A 27,465-nucleotide genomic window follows, 5' to 3' on the forward strand; every position below is an offset into this window, starting at 1 on the left:
ACCATTTTACAAATTCTCATGGACTAAGAAAACATCGATGCTCAGTGGTCCAGATCGCAAAATGAAGTGGAAAATGGATTTTCCGAAAAATGGTGAAGTGTTGGAGCTTTGGTGTCTTCGGAAGAGTTGTTGCAAATGGAAAGGGGCAACTTTTGGTTTGGTTGAAAATGCGGGTGGTTCACGATTAGGGTGATTTTGAAAATCTAAGTTTTCTGGAATATTATTGGGCAATTTTTTGTCTTCTGAAAAGTTTTGGGCATTTTTTTGTCTTCTAAAAAGTTGTTGGGCCGGCCAATCCAAGCAACTTTGTCGAAGACACCAACATTTTATCTCGCGATCTACGCCTTCTACGACCAAATTTAGAGAAAGCATCTGAGCAAACCTTCAAAAATCAGCTAATGGCTAAATTTCAAGGGAAAAGTGTATGAATCTGAATCATAAACTGCCATAATAATAGATCCAAAGTGTTAAAATATCTATTTTCGGTTTCGTTGGATTTATAGGATGTTTGTCCCTATTTTGGGCCTACTCAACCGAGTGCACTTTTAATTTGATGTATTCTCAAAGGCTGCTATAGGCAGCCTTGCTTATATTACATGAATAAGTTGGTTTTTTAATGCTTATGCTCCCTATTTTGAGTTTATTGCTCCTAGGATACGACCTTCTTTGTGCCTATTTAAGACCTACCTTTTGGTTGGTTGAAATCTCGAAGCACGGGCGAACTTTTTTGACGTACGCCCCAGCTCGTACAGTACAGCCGCACTAATTTGATCGACACACATCCTAAATTACAGTGATGTTTTTAGCCCCAAATCGACATTAGAATGACTGATTTCACTTGCATTACGTGCATAATTAGCATGGACATCATCTATATCATTCATTTATGAGTTTTAAACATAATTAAACATTTGTTGCGTAGACCAACAACAAGCGCGTAATATGCAAGACAGACTGTATTATGTGAAGCGCACAAACAGTGTCACAGTTTGTATGAAGTGTCAAATGGACTGTAAATAGAGCCATGCTCTCCGAGATGGACGAAGTAACTTTAATCAGTTATTTTATTGATTTGGTGGCAGTTTAGTGATTGTTTTTGCAATGGGATTGTGCAACCCACCAACAAAAACACATTGCCGGTGCCTAGAGATTCGGGGGACAGCTCTCATTCGTGTGCCAAAATGAAGTTAATGACAGCACGCATCATTCTCAAGTGGCAGAATCCTGCCAGAGTTGGTGAAATGCACAATTTCGTTGAATTAAGTTTGGTAGAACCAAAATAGGTACTAGGCCCAAAATAGGGACATATTGTTTCCGCATGCTTGCTAAGTCTCTTGTTTAAACTATTTTTTATTGAAAAAAATAGATATTGGTCATCGCTGATTTATTTTTCCCTTAAAAATTTATACAACATGTACAACATAATTTTAAATTACGTAAGATTCAGATTACTTTGAAAATAATAGATTTTAGTGAAGATAGAAACACTGCCCAAAATTCAATTCAATTTTGACTCCCCCAAAAGTGCCATCCAGCTGGTCATCAGAACACTCGATGTTAATGACAATCAACTCGACCGAAAAGTCCCGCACGGGTTCAAATGAGTCAGTAATGACAAACAAACCGGCCACCACGCGGTCGTCGTCATCGTACTCCCGGGGCCGGAAGCCGGCAATACCGGGCGCGTGTTTTATTTACCAATTTGGCATTTTATTTGGCTATCCACTCACTCAATGCCCCAGCACAGGGGCCTGCGGTGTCCGTCTCGTGGCTGACTGATGATGAATAACGTGTTCCAGGAAAGCACACAGTGTTTTATTGCGCATTCATTATTTTCAAATTTCTTGGCTAACGACTGTTTTTTTGGTTTTCTTTTCTTCTTTCTCACACTTGCAGATAGTATTTTTTCTGTTGTCCATTTGCGGATTCTGCACGATAGCGTCCGCCATTTGGGAGGCGATTGTAGGCTATAAATTTCAAGTAAGTTAAATATCTTGATAATACTGAGTGCAGGAAGTAACAAGATTGTTTCTCTTTTTCAGATTTATCTGCCATGGGAAAACATAATTCCAAAGGATTATCTACAGGGTGCAACCATCATCGGATGTCTAGTCTTTTTTTCCTACGCAATAGTTCTTAATACAGTGGTGCCAATTTCTTTGTATGTTTCGGTAGAGGTAAGTGATGGCTGCCTTGTTTGATTCTCGATTTAAAACAATAACCGTTTAACACTTTTTTTAAGGTGATACGCTTCGCGCAATCGTTCCTGATCAACTGGGACGAGAAGATGTACTACGAGAAGACGAAAACGCACGCCAAGGCGCGCACGACGACGCTGAACGAGGAGCTCGGCCAGATTCAGTACATCTTCTCGGACAAGACGGGCACGCTCACGCAGAACATCATGACGTTCAACAAGTGTAGTATCGCGGGCCGAGCCTACGGGGACGTCATCGATCTGAGGACGGGCGAGGCCGTCGAGCTGTCCGAGGTAATTGGCGCACTTGTGGTGACTTAAACTTGAGGTGAAAGTGGAGCTTTCTCACACTAAGACTTTGTCCAGAATCACTCTGAAATATGCTCATGTTTGTGTGTGTCTGATCTTTTGTTGGTGTGGGTGTTTTTTAAATATTACTAATTTATTTGCAAAAAAGTCTTCTAACAATCCAATTGCTGCCTGGCATTAACCTATCATTTCAATAAGTTTCTTCATAGAGACATCACATTCTTTTCAAGTTCTAAATCAACTTCTTCCCGTTCAAATTCTACTGTTCCAAAGTATGAGTGTTATGTCTTCTGAAATTTTTATGTTTATTCGAAAACCATTATTGGATAACTCTTATTTTTCCTTACTGCACTTTTCGTTAATGTATTTTTTTGTTCTTTAATTCGATATTTGATGAAATATCAACAAACATCGAATTCAAGTGTAAATCAATAAAAAGTGGTGAAATGAACAGACATGCACATAATTACTGAAAATCCTCCAAAAATCCAAACGATACATAATTTGCCTAGAATGATTTGAAACTCTATTTTCTTTTTTTACAAACACTTTTTTTCGTTTCATCTAATACTACTGTACACACAAACACAACCACACCAAATCACAAACATCACCGCATTCAATTCTAAACACCACACACCACCCTGCGTAGCCTACTACATACGATCAAAAAAACACATCGCTTTTAATAAACGCCGAAGAGCCGTCCGGTCGCAGCACGCCCCAGTCGGGCTCGGCCCCCGCCGTGTCCTACGCGACCAATACCGGCGCCTCCGCTGGCAGTAACACAACGCTCAAAGCCGCCTCATCCACCAGCTACGACTATCAGCTCCAATTGCCACAGCAAACACATCAGCCCTACCAGCCGCAGCCGCATCTGCCACAACAATCCGTCAGTTCTACTTTTAACAATAGTCACCTCAGTAGTAGCAGTAGTGTCACACTAGCCGCCGCCGCTGCCGCCGCCACCACCACCACCAACACTACCAAAAAACATCACCCGTCACTACACGTTAGATTCAGCCCGCACGACAATAGTCACGAAACGCGAACTGTTACGACGGCCATGTCCAGAAGCCCGAGCGTAACCCCCACCACCACAACCACAAGTCACTACTTTACCACCACAGCCAACAACAGCTGTAAAGGCAATTACAACAGCAACAACAACAAAAACAACCCGAAAGATAGTACTACCCTATTGTTACTAGATAACACTACAACGACGTCCACAACGACGACCCTCTCGACGACCACTGAGCCACCTAGCGGGAGTAATGCGCAAGGAGTGCATGTATGCATGACTTTATTATTATTATTATTTCTACCTTATCTCTATCAGTATCTTTCTGCACTGCTTGAAATGTATTTTTTGAAGAGTTGACCAAACAAACATGACTTGGACAAATAGAGCTTGTCACGTCTGTTAGTCTGAAGTTACTTTTATTTAGTAGGAAAATTAAAACCCATTGCACAGTTTTTGCTTCATGCTAAAGCTTCAAATACAGTCCAGTCTCGAGAATCCTAAGTCCGCGGAAAAAATCATAACCGAATCTTAAAGTTTAAAAAGTTTTTTTTTGTTATCTAATTTTTGATCTTTGAGCCAAAGCACGACCCACAAAAAATTACAAAATGGTCTGCGAATGTTTAATACGGCGGTGCTAAAATACTGATTAATTTATGTAAGGTTGCAAAAGTCATCCAATCACTCAAATTCAATTAACTAAACATTTACATTTTCGGACCACCTTGAAGCATTTTAGGAGTTATATTTGCGACCAGCGACCTCAAATTAGACAAATTTGAGTATTTGACTTCATGTTACAATCCCACATAAATATTTACAATTTTCTATTACCGCCATCTTGGATAAAAAGCAAAGCAATCCACTTTAACGACCCCGGGTCTTTTGTGGTCTCTGTTGCAAGATACTGCTCATTTCTAGACGTCCAAAGGTTATGTGTGGTGAGTCACTCAAAACCTCTTTTACGCTATGGACCGACGTTTTACTTCCCCATCCGATAGAAGGCCAGGAGGATAAGGCGGGGATCGAACCCGCGCCCCATAGCAACTTAGGGATCGGCAGCCGAAGCCGCTAACCACCGCGCCATATCTTGGATAATACATTCTAAAATGCTCAGTGACTAAAAAACTTATTTGTCTATTAAATTTGATTGTCTGAATAATCTAAGATATAAAAAAACACTTTGCTAACGAAACTTTGAATAGTTGAGTCTGGACTGTAAAAGTTTTATATTTCGTTAATTTCAGTTCATGCTAAATAAGTATGAAGTATAATTTTTCGATTATGAAAGAAAAAAAACTTAAAACTAGATCTTCAAAATATTTAAAAAAAAACCACATTAGCAAAATACATTCAAATATCGTAAACAAGGTGATATCGATAGCCAGGGTGGCTTTGACTTTGTCCTTCGATTCTCTATGTCCAAATAAGCCATCTCCGTACAAATCTCATACAGACATGGGAGCTGTCAATAAAAAAATGTTGAGAATTTTCTCAGCTATTTAAAAATATTTTTTCAAGGATTGACAAGATTAAACACTATTTCTATTTCAAACAAAAATAGCCTTCGAATTTTTAAAACTCAAAAAACGGTGCACTTTATCAACAATTTAGTGAAATAATTTTCGATTACAAATTTAACTTTACATCAAAAAAAATCTTTTGTGCTTCTTCGATACTTTTAATAAAAATCTGTTTTTTTTTATCAAAAGCTTGACCGAAAAAATACGTCCATCATGCACTGTAGCTCAGAAGCTGGCAGTTGGCTGAAACTTTTTTGGTGCCTTCGATATGCCCAAAGAAGCCATTTTGCATCATTAGTTTGTCCATATAATTTTCCATACAAATTTGGCAGCTGTCAATATAAACATGATTTATGAAAATTCGAAAATCTGTATCTCTGGGAGGATTTTTTGATCGATTTGGTGTCTTCGGCAAATTTGTAAGTATGAATAAGAACTACACTGAAAAAAAATGATACACAGTAAATTTTTTTGGTGATTTTGAATTTCTTGTTTTTTCACTAAAACTTGATTTGCAAAAAAAAAACACTTTTTCGATTTTTTTTATTTTCTGATATGTTTTAGGAGACATCAAATGCCAACTTTTCAGAAATTTCCAGAACGGGCAAAAAATCTTTGCCCGAGTTATGAAATTTTAGATCAATACTGATTTTTTCAAAAAATCAAAATATTGGTCGCAAACTACATTTTTCGATGTAAAATCAAATTTGCAATAAAAAAGTACTTAAGTTAAATTTTGATAAATTGCATCGTTTTCAACACAGAAAAAAAGTTCATGGTAATATTACATCTGGAAAGGGGTACATCTTTTATGTCAGAAAAAATGTGTAATTTTACCTCTGAAAATGTGTAATTTTACCACTGTTCTGGTGTAATGTCGCATTTTCAGTCTAAATTGAGGTAAAATTACATCATAAAAGAGGTAATATTCAACCTTCTAAAATTACACCTTCCAAATTTACACTTTTTTTGCTGTGAAGTTATAGCAATTTTTTGGTTACTTTTTTTGAAAATAGTAGCAGTTATTCATTTTTTAAAATAATGTTTGCCATGTTTGCCCACCTTTGAAAACAATATTTTTGAAAAGCTGAGAAAATTCTCTATATTTTGCTTATTTGAACTTTGTTGATACGACCCTTAGTGGCTGAGATATTGCCATGCAAAGATTAAAAACAGAAAATTGTTTTTTTCTACGTCTCACCTAAACAACCCACCATTTTTTAATGTCAATATCTAAGCAACTAATGGTCCGAATTTCAATGTTAAAATATGAAACATATTACGATCTTTTGAAATGTTATTCTTGATTAATATATTTGAAAATATCTCTTGAGAATTTCCAAAATTTTATTTTTTCTTGTCATTGTTATACTAAGGCATTCTATATTTTCGCTTCAAAGATGGTACAAAATGAATTCAAAATATTATTCTACATTGCAATCAAGACCTTATTTTTAACGTGAATTGTTTGAGAGTGTTATAAGGTGTAAAAAATTACATTTTTCAAGGCAAATAAATGTCTTATGTGGAAAACAGTGAAATGTTTGATAAAGTCTTGACGAGGTTTTAAGTGAGTTAATTTTGTTACATCCTTGTGAATTTAAATTGCAAATATAACTGTTAAGGTACAAAAAATATAACAAAAGTTTGCAGAACATGATTGCATTTGTATGTTTATGTTATGTTTGAATAACTTGCTACGTTAAATTAAATAATTTTGTCCGTGTTCAACGCTTTACCATTGCTAAACTAGTGCTTTAAACACCCAATCTAGTCCGTTGAATTTCTCTGAAACGCTTTCTTTGTGTAGTGTAAATCAAGTACTTTTAAGCACTCTTTTCTTTATTTTCTACCTTTTTATTCTCCCTTTTCTGGCTGTTTTTTCCGCAAAATGTCCAACCTCACAACCCATCTCTTTTCAACTCGAACAATCCAACAAAAAAAAATCAATTTCATTTCATCGCCACAACCACCACAATTCACCATAAAAAAAAACCCAACAACAACAATGTAGGTCACCGAACCGGTGGACTTCTCGTTCAACCCGGAGTACGAGCCAGAGTTCCGGTGGTACGACCAGGGCCTGCTGGACGCGGTCCGGTCCGACGAGGAACACGCCCACAGCTTTTTTCGTTTGCTCGCGCTGTGCCACACGGTGATGCCGGAGGAGAAGAACGGCAGGTAGGTATTTAGTTAGTTGCGATTTTAAAACTTTCATTAAATTGATTGTTTTTTTTTCAGATTAGAGTATCAAGCACAAAGTCCTGACGAGGCTGCCCTCGTTTCGGCGGCCAGAAATTTTGGGTTCGTTTTTAAATCCAGAGCACCTAATAGTATAACAATCGATGTGATGGGAAGGACGGAGGTGCGTATTGATGAAATCTTAGTGTTACTAATAAAAATAATGCGTTTTCCGGTTTGCAGGAGTACGAGTTGTTAAGTATTTTAGATTTTAATAATGTTAGAAAGCGAATGTCGGTGATACTGCGGCGCAACAATTCCATATTACTGTACTGCAAGGGTGCCGACAATGTGATATACGATAGGTTAGGAACTAATCAGCAGGACCTGAAAACGAGAACGCAGGAGCACTTAAACGTAAGTTTCCTCGATAAATTATTTTGCATCATTAGGTATATTTGATTAGCTTAAGGAGAAAAGAGCTGACAACGCTTATAAAAAATTGATTGTTTTGTCTATTTAAAAAAAATATTAAAAGTGTTATTTATGTATTTTGAAGAGTTAATGCTTAAAAAAATAATTGGATTTTTATTAAAATGTTTAAAAAAAATAGGAACTGCAGAACTAAAAACATGGCAAGTATTGAAATAATGCGAAATAAATTTTGTAATCTAAACATAAAAAGTAATTTGAACTTTATTAAGGATATTAAAAACTAAATTGTAGGAACATTTTTTTTTTTGAAATTTCCAGGTTTGGAAAATTGGAGCTGCAAAACTAACGGCTTGCCAAAAATTAAAATATAGCAAAATGATAATTGTTAGAGGAAATTGACTGTGCTGCAAAATAAAAATTTAGAAATATTCCGTATTCTTCAAATTAAAAAAAATCAGAAAAACTTTGTTTTATAATTTACAAGCTTTGCCTGGTTAACAATTAAAAGACAAATATATGATGACTAAAATAGTAAATGGAAGAGAATTTTATTATTTTTTTTGTTAAATGGAAAAGGTTGGAAACTATTTTATAAACTTGGATAAAAATCTTTTTGCCGATATTTACCCATAATTAAATAAATGCACTATCCACAAAAACCTTGAATGGTGAAAAGTTATTTGTTATTATTTTTTTAAATAGAAAAGCTTGAAAAAAAAATATTCGTGGTGAATTTTATTTTAAGATTTTGATAATTTTTTCCAGATGTTAGGATGTTAGAATAATTAGTTTTGATCATTTTTTCCAGAATACAGTTATCTACTCGGTGAATTTTCATTTTTTTTTTCTTTTTATGATTTTATTTTTTTGTATATCTGTTTTTTTTTTTAATTCTAGATTCATGATTTTGTTGTTTTTATTTCCTAAATTTTTAACTTAATTCCTAAATATCTGTTTCAAATTTTTTAAAATTTGATTTTTTTTTCTTGTCAGAAAATTTTAGATTTACTGCTTTATTTTCATTTCGAGCAAAAAAAACAAAAACCTTCCTTTGAACAAGGGTCCTGATTTTCGGTTCAATGAACAGAAACCACTCACTCATTGCCTATCCATTCGTCGCCTATTCCAACCCGCTAGCATTCATGAGCGAATGATACTCGCAAGCAGCTATCGAGTGGCCCGAACTGTTCACTCAGCGAACAAATACATCGTGAAAATATTTGCCTACTCCGTCGCTCGATGACACTCACACACTACCATGCTAAGCGAAGAGCCATTCTCACAAAATTGGGTCCTAAAATGAAGCTTAGATTGCTGATATTATTGTTTACAGCGATAATGCTTATTTTTCTGAGTACAATGACCCTTTGTACGACCACAAAGAGTTTAAATTGATTTTTAAATCAATTTTGAAAAATTAACCTCGCGGTCCTTCTTGACAGAAAAGTTCCTACTTGACAGCTCGTTCCAAGGGGACCATAGTTGATCCATCGGAAAAATGTTGTCTTGTCATTATTTTTTTTTTTTGCATTAAAATGAAAAAAAGTGTTCAGAAATGGTTTTCGATCGTGTTTTTTACCGTTGTACATAAAAATTCACATAGGGCTTTAGTACCCAATTCTAGCGTGGCAGTCTTTTTGTCTCCACGCCCTCACACAGTGGATCCTCTCCGAACAAAGGTGTGACAAAATTAAAAAAATGTCAGGTATTCTACCAAATATGTCATATTAGGGTAATTTTGGGCAGCTGAATTCAAAAAACACATTTATTTTTTCATGAAATAAAATCTAAGTACATTAGGGTGGTACATAAATATTTATTTTTCAAATATTTTTTTTAATTGCTGAAATTGTATTTTTTTATATCAATAGTAGCTTGGAATTTTGATTGTGTGTGTGTGTGTGTGTAAATCTTAACAAAAAAAATGTTAGGGTGGTACCATATCACATTGATCCATAACTGAAATTTTGTTAAATCAAATTCGTAGATACCACACTTTTAAATAACAGCTTTGTCATCTTCCGAAAAGTTGATCAGGATCAGTACAGTAGTAACGTTAGGGTGGTCCAGTTAATAGGGTGTTCCAAATTTTGTGTATTTGAGGAAAAGTGTTATTTGGCTTCTATGAGATTATCATAACATTTTAACTGTGCACATTTTAGTAGTATCTGTAGTTTAGGTAGAAAAAGATTAGAAGACATTTCTAGAGTTTTTTTAAAGGTCCTATAAACATATCTTGACTTTTTTTTGATAAGGTCCTATAAACAAATGTAAACATTGAGTGTATCCCTTTCACATCTTATGTCAAAGTCCATCGGAGTAAGCGGGATACAATCAATGTATACATTTGTTTATAGGACCTTATCAAAAAAAAGTCAAGATATGAAACACAATAAATTAAAGGACCTTTAAAAAAAACTCTAGATTTTTGTTGAGGCCAACGAAAACTTCATTTCAAGTTTTCATCTCGTTCCCCTTTCGAATATTCTCCAAATACTAGGGTGCAAAACAAAGATAAACCTACAAAATTAATAAATCATAAACTTTTTTTTGCATTAGAGTTATTAATTAGAGTAATTTGTGATACATTTTCATTAAAAAGGTTGAGAATAAGGTATTGAATTTTTTTTTTTAATTTCCTATCTTCCCTCTTCTCTTCATCCACGACTAGAGCCAAGGTCTGCTCTGCTTTTTATGTACTAAGCTGCACATAAAAATATGTAAGGTAGAAACTGCTTTAAGGAAGACTTTTTGGAAGATTTTTTGGGACAGTTGAAAAAAAATCTTGCATGGTTAGGATTCCCACAAGAAAATCTATCGTACCAAAAAAAGTATGTACCGTCATCAGGGGTGACATTAGGTCTGGGGGTGAGATTAGGTCATACAAATTTTAGCAATTTTGTATGATTGTATCTCACCCACCAGACCCAATGTCACCCTGATGACGGTATTCATTAAAATGTTTGCAATTGCTAATTAACTATGTTTATCACTGCTCGCATCACTTTGTTCCAATAATTCTCCACGCAAATACACATCGTAGCTTGTGTGCTATCTTGTGCTATTAGAGTTATTAATTAGAGTAATTTGTGATACATTTTCATTAAAAAGGTTGAGAATAAGGTATTGAATTTTTTTTTTTAATTTCCTATCTTCCCTCTTCTCTTCATCCACGACTAGAGCCAAGGTCTGCTCTGCTTTTTATGTACTAAGCTGCACATAAAAATATGTAAGGTAGAAACTGCTTTAAGGAAGACTTTTTGGAAGATTTTTTGGGACAGTTGAAAAAAAATCTTGCATGGTTAGGATTCCCACAAGAAAATCTATCGTACCAAAAAAAGTATGTACCGTCATCAGGGGTGACATTAGGTCTGGGGGTGAGATTAGGTCATACAAATTTTAGCAATTTTGTATGATTGTATCTCACCCACCAGACCCAATGTCACCCTGATGACGGTATTCATTAAAATGTTTGCAATTGCTAATTAACTATGTTTATCACTGCTCGCATCACTTTGTTCCAATAATTCTCCACGCAAATACACATCGTAGCTTGTGTGCTATCTTGTGACACGTCCTTTCTTTTTCAGCAGACGGGTCACAAGATAGCACACAAGCCCATGTGAAATTTTACAATAAAAAGTATTTGCGCCGTTGAAGTTTTCAGTAATTCCAAGAGGAATATTTAACCAAGTCATAAAAAAGACGAGGGAGAGGGGGGGGGGGGGGTTCTTGGTACACTAAGAAATCCAAAATCCAGTATTATTTAGTAAATTTGTTGCATTCTTGAATATAAAGAAAGATCATAAGGCGATTGCCATATCTGACTTATTGATCCGATTCGTGAATAGAGTAGAGTACTTTGACTTTTTTTAGAAACATGCAAATTTTGATCTTTCGAGCAAGTATGAGCAAAATTTGCTATACACAGTCTGAAAGTACATTAAATTTCACGACAGAAACTGCATAGGAGACTTTGTTCACACCCGTACAAAATTGTTCCTGAAGGGTTGAAATTCGAAAAAATCTTGAAAATAGTTAATGCTATCTTTCGTTTGAATAGCTAAAAAGGGGGGAGGGGTCAATCAAAATTCCAAGAACAGTAAAATTAACAACTTTTAATTACCTTTCGAATGCAGCCAGAAGAATCAAATTTGGTTGAAAATTGGCTGAGTTATGCAAGTTTTAAGAAAAAATATTTTTGGCGAATTTTGAAGTTTCAGCTACTAGAAATAACAAAAATGTCTGCACTCTTAAAGCCGCCAAAAATTCAAATTCCATCCAATCTTGCTCAAAATTTGGGAAAGAGTTTTTGAAGGTATGAGAAAAAATAGAAAAATACTAACACTACTGAAATTTAACTTTCATTTTTTGATTTTTGTCACACCTGGATCCACTGTGCCTCAGTTTGCCATCAATTTGATTTTTTCTTGGTGGAAGTTTTATTGAATGGTGTCTATAATGTTATGAAATCACAATAAATGCACAATTTAATTGATAACATTGATTTTAGGCGACCCAAATCAATGAGTATAACGCAGCGCATCAGAGAAAAAATGTGTTCAGTTCAGAGTGATCGGCAACGTTCGGCCTGCCTGAGCCGTTCGGAGACTGAGCCGATCAGAGAGAGAAGGAGAGTAGAAAAAGAGTGTTCGGGAGCGAATGGTGTGAAAATGACAAACGTTAGGAATTCATCAGGGCAGTATCGCGTCGCCTGCTATTTGTGCTCGCGAATGGAGTGGTTGATTTTGAGCAATCAGGACCCTTGCCTGGAATCAAATTTCAGATAAACAGTGAATAGTGATATTTTAGCCACGCTCAAATGTTATTTGCGTGTAGTGAAAATGGTTGGAAACGATTTTCCTATTCCTTGCAAAGTTTTGGAAATCGTCACTAATCAATGATTGTCAACTTAGACGTAAACAATCGTGCCACAAAATCATATTTTTTTCCTAAAAAATCTAAAGTTTTCATTTATTTTTAAGTTAACATTGTAACCAGCCAAATTACAAAACGAGGTTTTCTGACATTATCAAAACAATTAGAAGTTGAAAAAAACATTCTCCATAAAAAATTCCGTGAGTAAATTTCAATTAAAGATGAGCGAAAGATGAAATATGACAGATTTCACTAGCGATTAAAACTACAGCATATTACCACAAATAACATTTGGGCGTGGCTACAAATCTTTACTGTTTATCTGAAATTTGATTCCAGGTCCGAATTCAGCGACCAAAAAAGCTATAAGAAACCATACTCCGGCCTCCAAAACATTTGCCGCATGTAAATAATAGGCCGTGCTTGTTAATTCTGACAAATTTGTGAAATTGGCACTTTTTTTCTCACTAAAACTAAAATATCTTGGCACTGCAGTATCGAAATTACGTTTTCTTTAGAGAAAAATGTCCGTGGTGAAATTTCCTACATGCTACATTCATTAGTTTTACTGAAAAAAACGTCCACCCAATTGTAAGTGAGCATTTAACAACAAAAAAACAAAAAAACAAACAATTTTTCGACATTAAATTGCCTGGAAGAGCCCAAAAACAAATATTGGTCAATTATCGATATTGCATCTTGATCCTTGGACAATAAACTATCATTTAAAAAGTGAGCACCTATATTTTTATGCGAACGGAGCGCTGCGCTCGCGGAATCAAAATTAGATTAAAAAAGATAGGAGGAACATACACCTTAGATTTATTGGTCCTTTATGTGAAATCGTCTCAGCTTTCGAATGGATTTGTCAGTTTTTCGATAAAGCGGGGCGCCGGCCTTCAAAAATGACTTTTAAAAATACATTGGTGTTTTGTGGCTAAAAAATGTATGGAACGGTATTTTTCTGACAAGTTCATTCGAAAGCTCTGCTCATTTCCTTTCCAAAACACCCCTAAACATCAAGGGTTCGTTGAAGTTTTGCAAAGTTATTAGCAATTTTGTAGACGCGCCTAAGTCAAAAAATTACCAATTTAAAAAAAATGTTTTAGCTTCGTGGCGCCGAGGTGAGGACAAATTTAACCAACCAAACATGGTTTCATTCATAACTTGGTGGGGGCTATTGGAAAAGTACATTGCTTTTGATTTTTAAGCACCTTGTGTAAATAGTGGTCCACTTTCAGCGAGAATTACTCCTTTTAAAAAAATAACTTTCCGGTTATGTTCTCTTGTTTAAAAAAAATCTTCCACAAGTTTTTTTACGGCTAACAATATTGTCAATTATATGTCATAGCTTAGCACTTTGTGTCTACTAAAACATACTAAAAATTAAAGTATAAATGAAAGTGAGGTTTGTCAAATCAATTAATGTTGGTTACATATTTTGCTGAATTAGGTTTTGATCATAACCGAACACTTTACTAAAGACACTGTCATCGATCAGCTTCTTCAGACATGAGAAAAGGATGAACAAAATTTCATTCAAGGAAAAATATAAAAAATCGATTTGCTGAAACAATGATTTTTTTTAAATGATCCTATATCCCAAAACAAATCACAAAGAAATCGAAACAGTTTCACAATTATTTGTGCGCATCATTTTTTTCCCCCAGAAATTTGCCGGCGAGGGCCTCCGGACGCTGGTGCTGGCCGAGCGCCGACTGACGAAGGATTTTTTCGACTCGTGGCTGCTGCGGCAACGGGAGGCGGCCCTCTCGATAGACGGCACGCGCGAGGACAAGCTCGGTGCCATCTACGACGAGATCGAGTGCGACATGCAACTGATCGGGGTGACGGCCATCGAGGACAAGCTGCAGGACGGCGTGCCTCAGACGATCGCCAACCTGCAGATGGCCGGCATCAAGGTGTGGGTGCTGACGGGGGACAAACAGGGTAAAGAGTGCAGTTTCGATGGGGAAGCACTGTGACTTACGTGGTTTTACGTTACAGAAACGGCCATCAACATCGGCTACTCGTGTCAGCTTCTGACGGACGACATGGTGGACGTGTTTGTCATCGATGGGCTTACCAAGTCCGAGGTCGAGCAGCAGCTGAGGAAGTACATGGAGTCGCTGCGGATCGTCAACACGTATCATCCGACGAGTAAGACCAGGTTGTAGAAAATGTATATTCAAAATTACTAATATGGATGCTCTTTCAGCGCTGCCCAAGGGGTCGACCCTGAACCAGTCGGGCGGACTGGGGGCGACGGCCAACGGAGGTGCGGCCAACAGTGGCAACAGTTCCGGGCCGATGATCGAGATCCAGAACTCGTCGCCACCGTCGGTGTCGGTGGTGACCTTTAGGTGGGATAATAGACATAAATATACAAGTATAGGAGGAAGCGAGGAGGTGTCGGAAAGGTACAAGATAATTGGGTTCTTTCTGCGAGTTTTTCAAACCGTAATGTGGCTAGTTGTACAATTGGTCACGATCGTTGTTACTTACGAGAACAATTCGAAGTGAACTTTTTTTTCTGTTTAAATTTCACAACGATTTTCATGTTAATTTATTATTTAATATGTAATACTACTCCTACTACTACGTAAAGCTTGAATACCAATTATACTCCACAACCAGCCGGTATCGCCAAACCCTTTCTCACATACCCGTAAGTTACAGTGTACCAAGAACCCGCGCCCTTCAGCGTAGATATTTGCTCCTCAAACCGTTGAAACCACCCCCGTCGTAGAGCCCGCTTCCACCCTCAATACCTCAACAACCTCTCACTAACCCCCACAGTGTTAACTGCAGCAACTACTCGGACGGACCCACCACCACGGGCAAGGCGGACTCTTCGATGACGGACCTGGCCGGCGGGGGGGACGCCGACGGAGCCGGAGTCGCGCTTGTCATCAACGGTCACTCGCTGGTGCACTGCCTGACGGCCGAGCTCGAGTCCAAGTTCCTGGAGATTGCCTCGCACTGTCGGGCGGTAATTTGCTGCCGCGTTACGCCCCTCCAGAAGGCGATGGTCGTCGAGTTGATCAAACGTTCAAAGAATGCCGTCACGCTGGCCATTGGTGATGGCGCCAACGACGTTTCCATGATCAAGGGTGAGTTGGGAATGTTAGGAGGAGGGGAAAGAATTTAAAATTTGCCTCTTTCTTCAGCGGCCCACATCGGCGTCGGCATCTCCGGGCAGGAGGGCATGCAAGCCGTACTGGCCAGCGACTACTCGATAGCTCAGTTCAAATTCCTCGAAAGACTGCTACTGGTACACGGACGCTGGTCCTACTATCGGATGTGTAAATTTCTGCGCTATTTTTTCTACAAAAACTTTGCATTCACGTTGTGCCATTTTTGGTATGCATTTTTCTGCGGCTTCAGTGCTCAAGTAAGTTACGACATCTCTAGTAGACCTTTTCGAAATATCCATCTTCCCCATCTTACAGACCGTGTTCGACCCGATGTTCATCTCGGTGTACAACCTGTTCTACACGTCGCTGCCGGTGCTGGCGCTCGGGATCTTCGAGCAGGACGTCTCGGACAAGAACAGCCTCGACTACCCGAAGCTGTACACGCCCGGAATCACCAATGCCTTATTCAACACGACCGAGTTCATCCGCAGCGTGCTGCACGGGATCTTCAGCTCGCTGATACTGTTCCTGATACCGTACGGTAAGGGTTATTGCGCTTGCATCTTTCTAGTGGTTTAGAAAATATTGATTTTTTTTTTAACTTATGCTAAACCAGGCACCTACAAGGACGGAATCTCGCCGGATGGTTACGTACTTAACGATCACATGCTGCTGGGTTCGGTGGTAGCCACGATACTGATACTGGACAATACGACCCAGGTTAGTTATTACTTTCGGTACTTTACGAAGCCCATTCTTTATGCCAAAAAATGATATTTTTATTATTTGTTTCTCTATACAATTCTCCATACATTATTTGAGGTCATCGACAGCTGTCCGGTGTCCTCACAAAAGTTCTGGAATGTTCGATTCTGTTCGATCGACAAAGTTGTAGTTCAGGAAAATCTTAAAACGATGAATTCATTTAAACCAAAAATACCCTTTTGCCTTCCTCACCTTACTAAGGAAAGGCTAGCAAATCACTCGAAAAATGAACTTCTTAATTCGACATCGTATACCCACCTTCACGTATACCTATCGACTCAGAATAAAATTCTGAAAAAATGTCTGTGCGGCTGATCCGGTTTGGACCGTTATGGACTCATTCGAACCGAGGGTCTTATCCCTAGTTAATATTATGAAGTTTAGAAAAGGACTTCAAAAGTTATGTTAAAAAAACGATTTTGGCTGAAGTTCGGAAGATTGTAAAAAGGGTTGTTTATGTAAGAAAACCCATCTTGTCATATATTTATATAGAAAGGTATTTGAAAGAACTTTTCAATGAGGCTAAAACATTAAAGATCTGACAACCAAAGTCAATCAAAAGTTATGAGCACTTAAGTGTTATTTATGCACTTTTTGAAGGGTCTGATCTCAGATATTTCGATGAAAATGATGTTTGGGTCCATCATGCGACCCGTCGTTAGTTAGTTAATTTAAAGACCTTTTAAATGAGCCTTAAGGGTACACAGCAACCAAGAAAGTTGTTGTCTTCTTATTCCAAAATTGTCAAACTAACGTACCCAATCCTGCAAGAATCTGATTGTAAAAATAGTCAAACTTTGTTGTAAATAACTACGAAGACAGTAATTTAGGGGATGAATAATAAATTATATCGATAGTTCCCGTCGTTTTGAAGATACTAAAATGTCTGTAACAGAAATCTGGGTGCAAAAGCTATGGTTGATGAGTACCGTTAAACATCGAAGAACTGTATACCATACCAAAAGTTATGAGCACTTAAGTGTTATTTATACACTTTTTGGAGCCAGATCTCAGATATTTTGATGAAATAATGTCTAATGATCTAGCATGCGACTCATCGTTGGGTGCGTTATCAGAAGACTTTTCTAATTCGCCCAAAATATTCAAGATCTAACAACCCTATGAAAAGTTATGACCACTTAGGTTTTAACTAAACACATTTTTTGAGGCCAGATCTCAGAAATTTTTATGAAAATGATGTCCGGATCAATCATGGGAGGATATTGAAGATCTGACAACAGAAGTTATGAGTATATGATGTTAATATGAGGAAGGCACCAGCCAAGGTAGATTATGAAACGTTTTTGAATTAACTTTTTCTCTCAATATTGATTATGTTACCTTTACCTCCTTTAATTGCTTGTGTTTTAGTAAACTGTACGATTGTTTTCAAAAATGGTATTTTTTGAAAGTAAAGCTGATACTCTTAAACAAAAAATGAGATAGGTATAAAGTCGAATTTTTAAACGAAAAGTATTTCTCCATAGTTTTATAAAATCCATAGCTGACAAGTGAGAGTGGTTATTTACGTTTTCGCAAATCAATTTTGCCCATGCATTTTTCGTGTAAATTTGGAATTAAATTTAAAAAAAAATCACTCCTTCTTTTGTCCTTGCTCACAATCACTCGCTGAAGATTTTTTTGTTTGCTCAGAATACGGCAATGAAAGAACGCGAGAGGGGGATCGGAAACCGACCTCGTATTTTCCCCTTAAAACTGCGTTGACAAATTTTGTTTTGTGTGCAGCTTTTGTGGCTACGCTCCGTTGAAGGGAGATGATTATGAATGCGGGAATGAGAGAATGTCACACAGGATTGTATAAACACGAAATAGTGACCGGCAATTATTTGCTAAGAATTTCGCGACGGAAATTAGGGCAATGAAAGTGGGGAGTTGAGATTTTGAGCATGATAATTGTAGTCGCTGAGAATTCAAAGTTTGATAATTTTTACAACACTGCATCAGATCAGGGCTTTTGAAGCGACTCAAACAAATTCCATACAAAGCTTGTTCAAAAAATTTCTGACTTCGCCTCCAGTATTTTAAGATTTAGCGACTTCGACTCCGATGTTCTCCGGGTTCTCACAATTTGCCGACTCCAAATCCAGGTGTGGTTTAATGGAACTGAATCATTTAGATTTTTTCATTTTTTTTTAACCAAAATGTAAATATTGAAGTAAACTATGCCCATGCGTTTATTGTGAACAAAAAAACATTTTTAAGGTGGATTTTTTCAAGATGTTATTGTTTTTGCAATCTAAAGAAATATTTAACATATATTTTATAACACTGAATTATACTAATTTTTAACCTTTTTTAACATTCCAACGCCCAAGGCTCCAAAAAAGTTGGAACGGTAACTTCAACTCAATGGTTCTTGGGCACAACTCAACCAATCAAGATAATTCTTCTTTCCAGTGATTTGTTAGGATGTCTAGATGATTTTATAAGTTTGCAGAACTTAATTTGATCAATTATGTAACTTTTGCGATCAAAAACATCGTTCCAACTTTTTTTTTTCGCGTGTAAAAAAAATTCCCCAAAAATTCCTCGGAAGCAGTCTTTTTAAAAAAGGTGGAACGATGTTTTCGGTCGCAGAAATTACAGATTTGTTCAAATCAAGTTCTGTAAAATTTTAGAATCATCTAGACATTCTTACAAATCACTGGAAACAAGAATCGTCCCGATTGGTTGAGTAATGCCCGAGAACCAGCGAGTTGAAGTTACCGTTCCACCTTTTTTGGGAGGCTTGTCGGTCCATTTGCGTAAAAGAGGTTTTGGGTGACTTACTACACATAACCTTCGGACGCCTAGAAATGAGCAGAAACTTGCAACAGGGAGTTAATGAATTGCTTTGCTTTTTTACTCTATTTTTAATATAGAAAAAGTTTTAAAAAACAGAATTTGTGTCTGATTTTTTTCTGAGTTATCAAGCAGTTGGATATATATGACATAGCTGAATGATGTATTAATATCATAAACCTCGTCATAAACTCACTGATATATTTTTGTGGACATGATCAGATAACAAAATTATATTTTGTAATTAAAATTTAAAAGCAATATTTTTGTAGTTCAATTTTCACATGCTGTCAAATTTTCTTGGCTAAATCTTAAAAAGTTATTTTTGATATTTTGATATTAAGATATCTGAATAATTTGTTAGTTTGATGACTGAAATAAAATTTGAGTTGTGAAATATATTTTCATTCTAGTTTAATCAGATTTTAGATATTATTTTAAGGCAAATAAATGATTTTGTCCTTATAAGACAAAATTTGCCTGTAATTTCGCTGCATTTCTTGAAAATTAAATCTTGTTAAAAATTTACATAAAAACAACACAAACATATTCTCTCTCTCAGATCGCCCTGGACACCTCGTACTGGACCGTGTTCAACCACATCATGATCTGGGGCAGCCTGCTGTGGTACTTCTTCCTGGACTACTTCTACAACTACGTGATCGGCGGCCCGTACGTGGGCTCGCTAACGCAGGCGATGAAGGAGGCCACCTTCTGGTTCACCACGGTGCTCACGCTGATCGTGCTGATGGTGCCGGTGCTGGCGTCCCGATTCTACTTTGTCGATGTGTTCCCGGGGCTGTCCGATAAGGTGGGTTCTTTGTCTGCGTTTATCCTTCTGTGATTTAATTTTTTTTTTCTTTCATGCAGATTCGCGCCCAGCAACGGTTAGCTCAGTTGCGATCTCGCCAAACCAACGACGTCCTGCGAACTCCGTCCGCCAGACGAGCTCGGAGGTCACTCCGGTCGGGCTATGCGTTTGCCCATCAGGTTCGTACCCAGAATATCTACTAAAATACCCTAAAGACTAAAGCAATGTTTCCTCCTTCAACATTTCAGGAAGGATTTGGCCGTCTCATCACGTCCGGCAAGATCATGCGCAAGCTTCCGCAGGACTTTGCCTTCCCGCTGGGTTTGGGCAGCAAAAAGCAACAGCAGAATAACGCCGACGCAGCTGCGTCCAAGAACGCTGCCAGCAACGGCAGTCCCATCAACAACAACAACAACAACAACGCCACGAACGTCAACAACAACTCAACGACGACGACGAATGCCGCCACGTTGGCCAACGGAAACCAAATCACGAACCTGCCCGGGAGCTCCAACAGTGACAACAGCCCGCGAGCGCCCTGCCAGGACCTGGACACGATCAACCTGTAGAGGGGAGAGGAGGGAAGGGAAGGTCACGACAAACACACTGTTTAGTTTTAGGTTTTGCATGAACGAAAGAAAGAGATAGCATGAGTGAGCGAGAGTATGCGGAAGGACGAAAGCTATCTGCTTGACGGTAAGAGTGGTAAATATTTTAAGAAATGAATCGTGTTTTTGGATCGCAACTTGATCGCAACCGTTTTTTTGTGCCGTTTGTTCCAAATTGTTGAAATTTTGGGAACCGGTTGAAATCTTTACAAACTTCCAGTTTTCACCGAAATTTATTCTAAATTCAACAGTCTGGAAAAGTTGGTCGAGTGAAATGCTAAGAAATATGATTTTAAATTATTTTTTTTAGTATAAAAACTATTTTGTATATTTGCATTTCCAGAGTTTTTTTTTAAAAGGACCAATAAACTATTGTCTTTCATGTGTTTATAGGACCTTACCAAAAAAAACTCTAGATTTAAACTTTAAACGAGCAAAATCAGCGTTAATGGCTTTAATTCATTTGGAAAGAGACTGGCTTTGAAGACGGTATCGAAAGAATGTGTACAATTTTTTAAAAAGATGTAGGGGCAGGGGGGCAGAATGGCCCGCCTAAGTAAAATGCGCCAAAAACCATAGAAAAACATGAAAACTTATGAATCCAGTGTAGTAGGCTTATGCTTTGGGATGTTCCCTTCAATGTTGTATACTTGGTGGATGAATTTTTTTAGCTTAAAACAATTTTTGAGCCACTTTAAAAAAAAGTTTTTTCGACTACTTTTCCAGGGTGCGGGGCAGAATGGGCCACCTTGCGGGGCAGAATGGGCCACCTTGCGGGGCAGGATGGGCCACCTTAGAAAACAAGCCATTTTGTCTAATACAACGTTGAAGGGAGATAAGAAATGGCTTTAGGGACCTTTCTTACATAGTTTCCATGAAGTTAGACCACTTTTATAAAAATAGTCACTTACCAAAACAAACATTTTTGAAAATAGTGTTAATATGTTGAAAAAAGACACTATTTTTACAAATAATCATCAAAACAACTAAAAAATCAACTAATTTTAATTAAACATTATTTGTGAAGCTACCAGGAGTGAAAAAATCCATTTAATCCAAATTTCATAACTTTTGATTGTTTTTATAAGGCAGGATAAGGGTGGTCCATTCTGCCCCCAAGTGGATTTTAATTTAACACTTCCACCACCAAGCCTCTAAATGATTTTAAGGTTCCGTTGTTGTTGTATGCCTTGTACCTTGTATATTTTTTCGAAAAATGAAGCTCGTTTATTTTGAACAAATTTTGAGTTGTTCCTTGATTTTTTTTCTAAAGGGAAAAAAATCCAAAATGCTTTTTGGTATTCTGAATAAATTAACAAAAAATCTGTTTTTATTTCGTTACGCCAAACGATTATAGAGTGAAGTAATTGAGTAAGTTAAAAAAAACTGAAAAACGCAAGCAAGTTAGAAGTTCCTTTTTTTGAAATATGGCATAACTATGTTCTGCTTAAGGAAATAAAAAATCCGTGTTTAAACGTATATTGCTAGTAAGGCTTGTGCAAATTTTATTTAAAGTATTTTGTCTCTCATTCTAAAAATTTTCACGAACTCAGGGTGGAAAATAATTATTTCTAAAAATATAAATTTTCGAGGAAAAAAATTATAAATTATTATTTGTAATACTTTTATTGCAATTACATATACAGTCAAGACTCGATTATCCGAAGCCTCGATTATCCGAGTATTGGATTATCCGAAGGTTTGTATGGGACATCGGATAATCGAATCACGAACAAAAAAAAATCGTTATTTTTTCTTTTTCTTGTTTTAAACATTAAATTCGAGTTCTGCGACCCCATTATAGTGAAATTTGAACAGTTTATAATCACTATTAAATTATAAAATGCAATTTTTCAAAATTTCTACCGAGCCGGATTGGCTGTCATCTTGAATTTAAAAATTTAAATCACTTTAGCGTAGTTTAGGGGTCATACTTAAGCTCGACAATCAAAAATTAGACTACGAAAAAAAAATCGATGTTTATGATGATTATTCTGCCGTTCTACGCATAATTGTCCCATGTCAGTTTTGGACGATTTTGACTTTATGACATTTTTAAGTTTAGTTTGATGTGTACTTTAAGAAAAACACATAAAATCTGGTACTTTGTTCGCAAACTCATTAAAAACAACACCAAGTCTGTTTGTCCCATCGTTAAACTTCTACGCATAATTGTCCCACCAAGTATTTTCTTACACGGAATCATTAGTTTTACTAAGCATTATGTCTTGTTTACCAGTTGTATAGCAAGATAATCACAAATAAGGGTGATAAACTGCTAACTGGGGCGATTAGGGACACATAGGGCGAATAGGAACCCACGGGACAATTATGCGTAGAAACACAGAAATCGATCGAAAAATTTCAATCGCGTTTTTCTCAGTTGCACTTTTTTGAACATGGGACAATTATGTGTAGAACGGCAGCATTCGAAGTGAAATTTTTCCGAGGCCTTCGAATAATCGAGTCTGGACTGTATTCAAATGGGGCCTTCTTAATTTTTTCATTTAAGAAACCAGAGAAAAATACGTGATATTTAAAAAATAAGAAACATGAACTCTTTAAAACTTTGCGTTGTTTAAACAGTTGCTGCTATGTTTCTGATTATCTGATCGTTTTAGTATCTTTGGCGAAATTGCATGATGAGAATAATTATGACATTTAAAAAAATAATGATTTTCACAAACTTTGATGTTTTTCAATTTTAATATATTTAAGTGGACCAAAAGTGCCAAGTTTTGATGACGGGAATTTTTTATTTTTGGCAACATATAATAGAGATTTTTTATAAGTTTGGAAAAAAACTCTCGAGAAAAATAATAAAAAAATATGTTTGGATGTAAATTGAATTTTCAATCGAAAAGTGTTTCAAATAAATTTTGATAAAGTGCTTCTTTTATGCGCTTTTTAAAACATTAGGATAATCTATAATTAGATTTGTCTTTAAAAAAAAAATTAAAAGTAAGAAAATGTTCTACAATTTTAGTTTTTTTTTTAAATGCACAATGGTCCAGATCCCAAAATCAATTGGTGCTTTTTGTCTTCAGAAGAGTTGTTGCAAATGAGAAAGGGCATTTTTTGTCTTGGTTGAATATTAGGTGTTTTCACAATCAGGGTATAGGAACAGGAACATTTTTGGTTTTTTTTTCTATTTTAAAAATTTATCGTAGACATCAACATTTTACATATCTCGCCAACTACGCCTTCTACAGCTAATGTTATCGAAACATCTTAGCAAACCCTCAAAAATAAGTTTTTTTTTAATATAGCGAAGATCATGAATCATGTATATTAGGGGTGCGGTTTTTGTTATCCAAATAATTTTCAAACCAGTTTAAAAAATAGAAAACATCGCAGATTTATAACTAAATTCTTCTAGGGTGGTCAGAAATGATCATATAAACCAAGTCCCAATAGAGTACGGATGTTTAAAATAGTAAATTAATGATATTCGTAAAAGTAGCACTATCTGGATAATTATCCCGATAGTTCTATCCGTCTTTATAAATCACAGAAAAAAAATCCGGATATCCATGAAACGAGAAAGTTTTGTTCAGTTCAGCATTGCAAATTATTCCTTGCTTTTCTGTTTTTATTTTTTTTAAATAACAATTTCCTGTTGTTATAATCAATCAAAAAAAAAACATGTAGCTGAGCAATATTTGAATTTCGTAAGGGTGGTCCCATACACTTTTCCCTTGAAAACTAGAAATTTTATAAAAAATATATATATAGGGTAGGGTAGTCATCAATGAGACACGGGGAACAATGATAAAATGGCTCTCACAAGACGAAGTTTCAACCAATCAGGCTCATATTTGAGGGAAAGGTGTGTCTGCTAGATACACGTCTACCATAATAGTGGCTTTGGTTATGGAAGCTCCCTTGCAAAGTTATTCATGTATGTTTGATTCTGGGGTGTAAAAGTTAATTATGACTAAAAATTACATTTTCGCTCATAGGCTGCCATTAACACAAAAACTAATATTTCTCCAAATTTCTTTCGTCATTTCACAGGGCATGAGTTGGGCTACAATGTCCTTTTATTAGGTTTGACCAAAATTAAGAATATACCCAGAATCCAGGGCTGTCTCATTGTTCCCCACTCTTTTCGGCCCATGGGTAACAATGAGACACTTTGATTTTTCTTAATTAAACTTTTCAAAATCTATGGAAATCTTTCAAAACATGAATTGGAAGTTATTTTTGGCATATTTAATGAGTTTGAACTTCATTTAACCAAAAATATAAAGTTATTTGGTAAAATATATGGATTTAACAAAATTTAAAAACTTTTTAGTATAACTTTTGTTAATTGAAGTTTCATGTTGACAAAATTGCTAGAAAATGTTCAAAGCAAATCACCTGTTATGAAACAATATAAAAACATGATGTTTTACTAGAAAAGTATTGATTTTTGTAGAGTGTCTCATTGTTCCCCAGCTGTCTCATTGTTCCTGCCAAGTGCGTCTACAATGAGACAGTTGAATAACTTTGGCTGTAGACGTCAGATCGATCTCATATTTTGGTCAATGTTAGAACAAACCAAAAGAAAGAAAATGCAACAAAAAGCTCTTTAAAACATGCTTAAAAATAATAATACAAAAATCGTTGAAGTTTAAAACCAACAGTGTCTCATTGATGACTACCCTACCCTACCTCTAGTTTAAAGAAAAATACTTTTGAGATTTTTTCAGCGTTTTTAGTGTTTGATCTCCCTTTTCAACCTGCCATATTTGCAAGTATTTGAAAAAAAATAAAACTTTTTATTTTTGTCAAGCTTATTTTTATTTTTCTTTTAAATTAGCTCAATTAAAAAGTTTAATTGTTAATCATTTAAATTTTACTCGACCACTCTTCCAGTCTCTAAAAAAAGAAAGTTACAAAAAATGCCGAAATTCATACCCACTGTTGTCATGTCATATCGTTTCATAAAAAAAATGCAAAAAAGTTTATTGCAAAACCCAACAAAGTTCTACTGATATATAGCTGAAATTTATAAAATTAAGGTGTATCAAAAAAAACAGAAAGATTTTAACCCAAAAACAAAACTTTTCTTAAATCAAGCAAAACGCGCCACGCGAATCCGATTGGATTCGTGTATTTGGAAGCATACTTTTTGTGTCTTGCGCCAAAATAAGAATGACGAAGACGCGCGCAACCGCCCGAGGAGACCAGCAAAAAAGGATAATAACCAAAAACCGATCGTGTATTAATTCAACGTTTATATATAAATATAAAAACAAAAACTTACAAGATAACAACTTTTGCCTTCACCGTTCAGAAAACAAGAAGAAAAAAAAAACAAACAGTCTCTCTTAATCGCAAATGTGGCTTCATTTGCGAATGTTACACGAAATTGAAGGGTATAAATTACAATGAGAAGCAACAATAAATAGAACTAATAACCGATCAGATCACCAAGCTCTTTACACAAAGCAGTTCACTCACATTGGGCAATGCAGTGTTCGGAGAATTAGTCCAGCGAACGCGCGTCACTCAAGTGGAATGCAATCTCATCCCGTCATTACATCTGAAGTTGTAGAAATCGCGAAAATCGTCAAGTATTTTTATTACTCTTTTCAATCGCAAATTATATACATATAAAGCTATATATTTATATTTATACTGGTCCAGACGCGTTTAATCGTGATGTTCTGAAATGTAAATGCATGACTTGTTAATTGAAATCAAATAACAAATTTAACTAACACTTATTGTGATTACTACTGTAAATGTTACAGCTCGATGTACATATTGGCTAAGAATCATAAAACAAACTTTATTTAATATTAAAAAAAAACTCAGAACTGGAATTGTTTCTCAAAAGCTTGCTCGCGTTTAGAGAAAGATCGAGAGAGTTGTAACAAACCAAAACATGGTTTATATTTATGAAGGAAGGTGTAGCTTTTTTTTCTCTCTCTCCCCGTGGGAATCAACAGTTGTGTATAGAACGAAGTAAAATAGTGTATTTTGCGGTAATTAGCAGCAAAAAGGTGGAATAAAGTTCAATTTGATAGCTTTAATAAAACGGTGAAGACAAGTGCTAGTAAGAAGAAAGAGTCAAACAAAGATGCCTTCTTGATTTAATCACACAAACACACACACACTCGTTGCTGGAGATGCTCCAGAAATATTTTAAGTTTGCAATCACGATGAATAATCGAAAAACAAAAAGAAAAAAAAGAGTCAACGGTTACCATCAATCCTGCAAAGATGCAACAGCGTTATCTTATGTTTAACATGTAGGTCATAATTTTAAGCAAGAACCAATTCTAGTGATAACCATTAAGTATTTTGTTTTAAAGTTATTCGTTTCCGTTACGACAATTGCCAATATTTTTATTATGTAGCGAAGAGGCATAAATTCCAAGTTGCGTGCAATTGATTTATTATTTTGTTTTAATTATTCGGTAGATGTTTATAACTTTTTTATGTTTCGAAATTCAGTAGGAAGGACTAGCAAGTCTCAAAAGATGACCACACGGAGAAGATATAATCAAAATAGAATAATCCAAATCTAATCTTGCATTCCTATCAAATGAAACAGTTTATAAGGTACGATTGCGGGTGGGAGAAGCGGCCGACGAGACCGAGGGAAAGACGAATGAAATAAAAAAAATGAAAATATCGTACGCTTTGCGTTTTGAATTTTATCCGAAACTCGCCAAAATTTGTAAATTTTATGATGACAAAAACAAAATCATGTGGTTGCACATATTTGGATTTTTTTAAGTTATGAAAAGAATTGCGAAGATATTTCAATTCAATGATCAGAATTATCTAAAAAAAAAA

General features: G+C 36.0%; 1 protein-coding gene across 8 annotated transcripts in view; it reads left to right on the forward strand.

Annotated features, from left to right (window-relative positions):
• Positions 1-25,993, forward strand: part of LOC120420003 (phospholipid-transporting ATPase ID) — an 86,418-nt gene extending 60,425 nt beyond the window's left edge. For 5 of the 8 annotated variants that reach the window (XM_039582904.2, XM_039582897.2, XM_039582902.2 and 2 more), the window contains 17 exons: positions 1,897-1,980; positions 2,043-2,177; positions 2,243-2,491; positions 3,159-3,800; positions 7,068-7,234; positions 7,295-7,418; positions 7,478-7,651; positions 14,218-14,497; positions 14,555-14,707; positions 14,766-14,967; positions 15,359-15,660; positions 15,718-15,941; positions 16,000-16,225; positions 16,301-16,404; positions 19,814-20,062; positions 20,122-20,241; positions 20,311-25,993. In XM_039582904.2, the coding sequence (XP_039438838.1) occupies positions 1,897-1,980; positions 2,043-2,177; positions 2,243-2,491; positions 3,159-3,800; positions 7,068-7,234; positions 7,295-7,418; positions 7,478-7,651; positions 14,218-14,497; positions 14,555-14,707; positions 14,766-14,967; positions 15,359-15,660; positions 15,718-15,941; positions 16,000-16,225; positions 16,301-16,404; positions 19,814-20,062; positions 20,122-20,241; positions 20,311-20,631 (3,756 nt within the window). In that variant the 3' untranslated portion in view covers positions 20,632-25,993. Of the gene's footprint in view, positions 1-1,896; positions 1,981-2,042; positions 2,178-2,242; positions 2,492-3,158; positions 3,801-7,067; positions 7,235-7,294; positions 7,419-7,477; positions 7,652-14,217; positions 14,498-14,554; positions 14,708-14,765; positions 14,968-15,346; positions 15,661-15,717; positions 15,942-15,999; positions 16,226-16,300; positions 16,405-19,813; positions 20,063-20,121; positions 20,242-20,310 lie in introns of all 8 variants that reach the window. The other 3 variants (XM_039582900.2, XM_039582901.2, XM_039582903.2) reach the window with 3 other exon arrangements.
• Positions 25,994-27,465: the final 1,472 nt, after the last annotated feature.

The sequence above is a fragment of the Culex pipiens genome, chromosome 3, assembly GCF_016801865.2.
Source record: "Culex pipiens pallens isolate TS chromosome 3, TS_CPP_V2, whole genome shotgun sequence".
Classification (NCBI taxonomy): domain Eukaryota; kingdom Metazoa; phylum Arthropoda; class Insecta; order Diptera; family Culicidae; genus Culex; species Culex pipiens.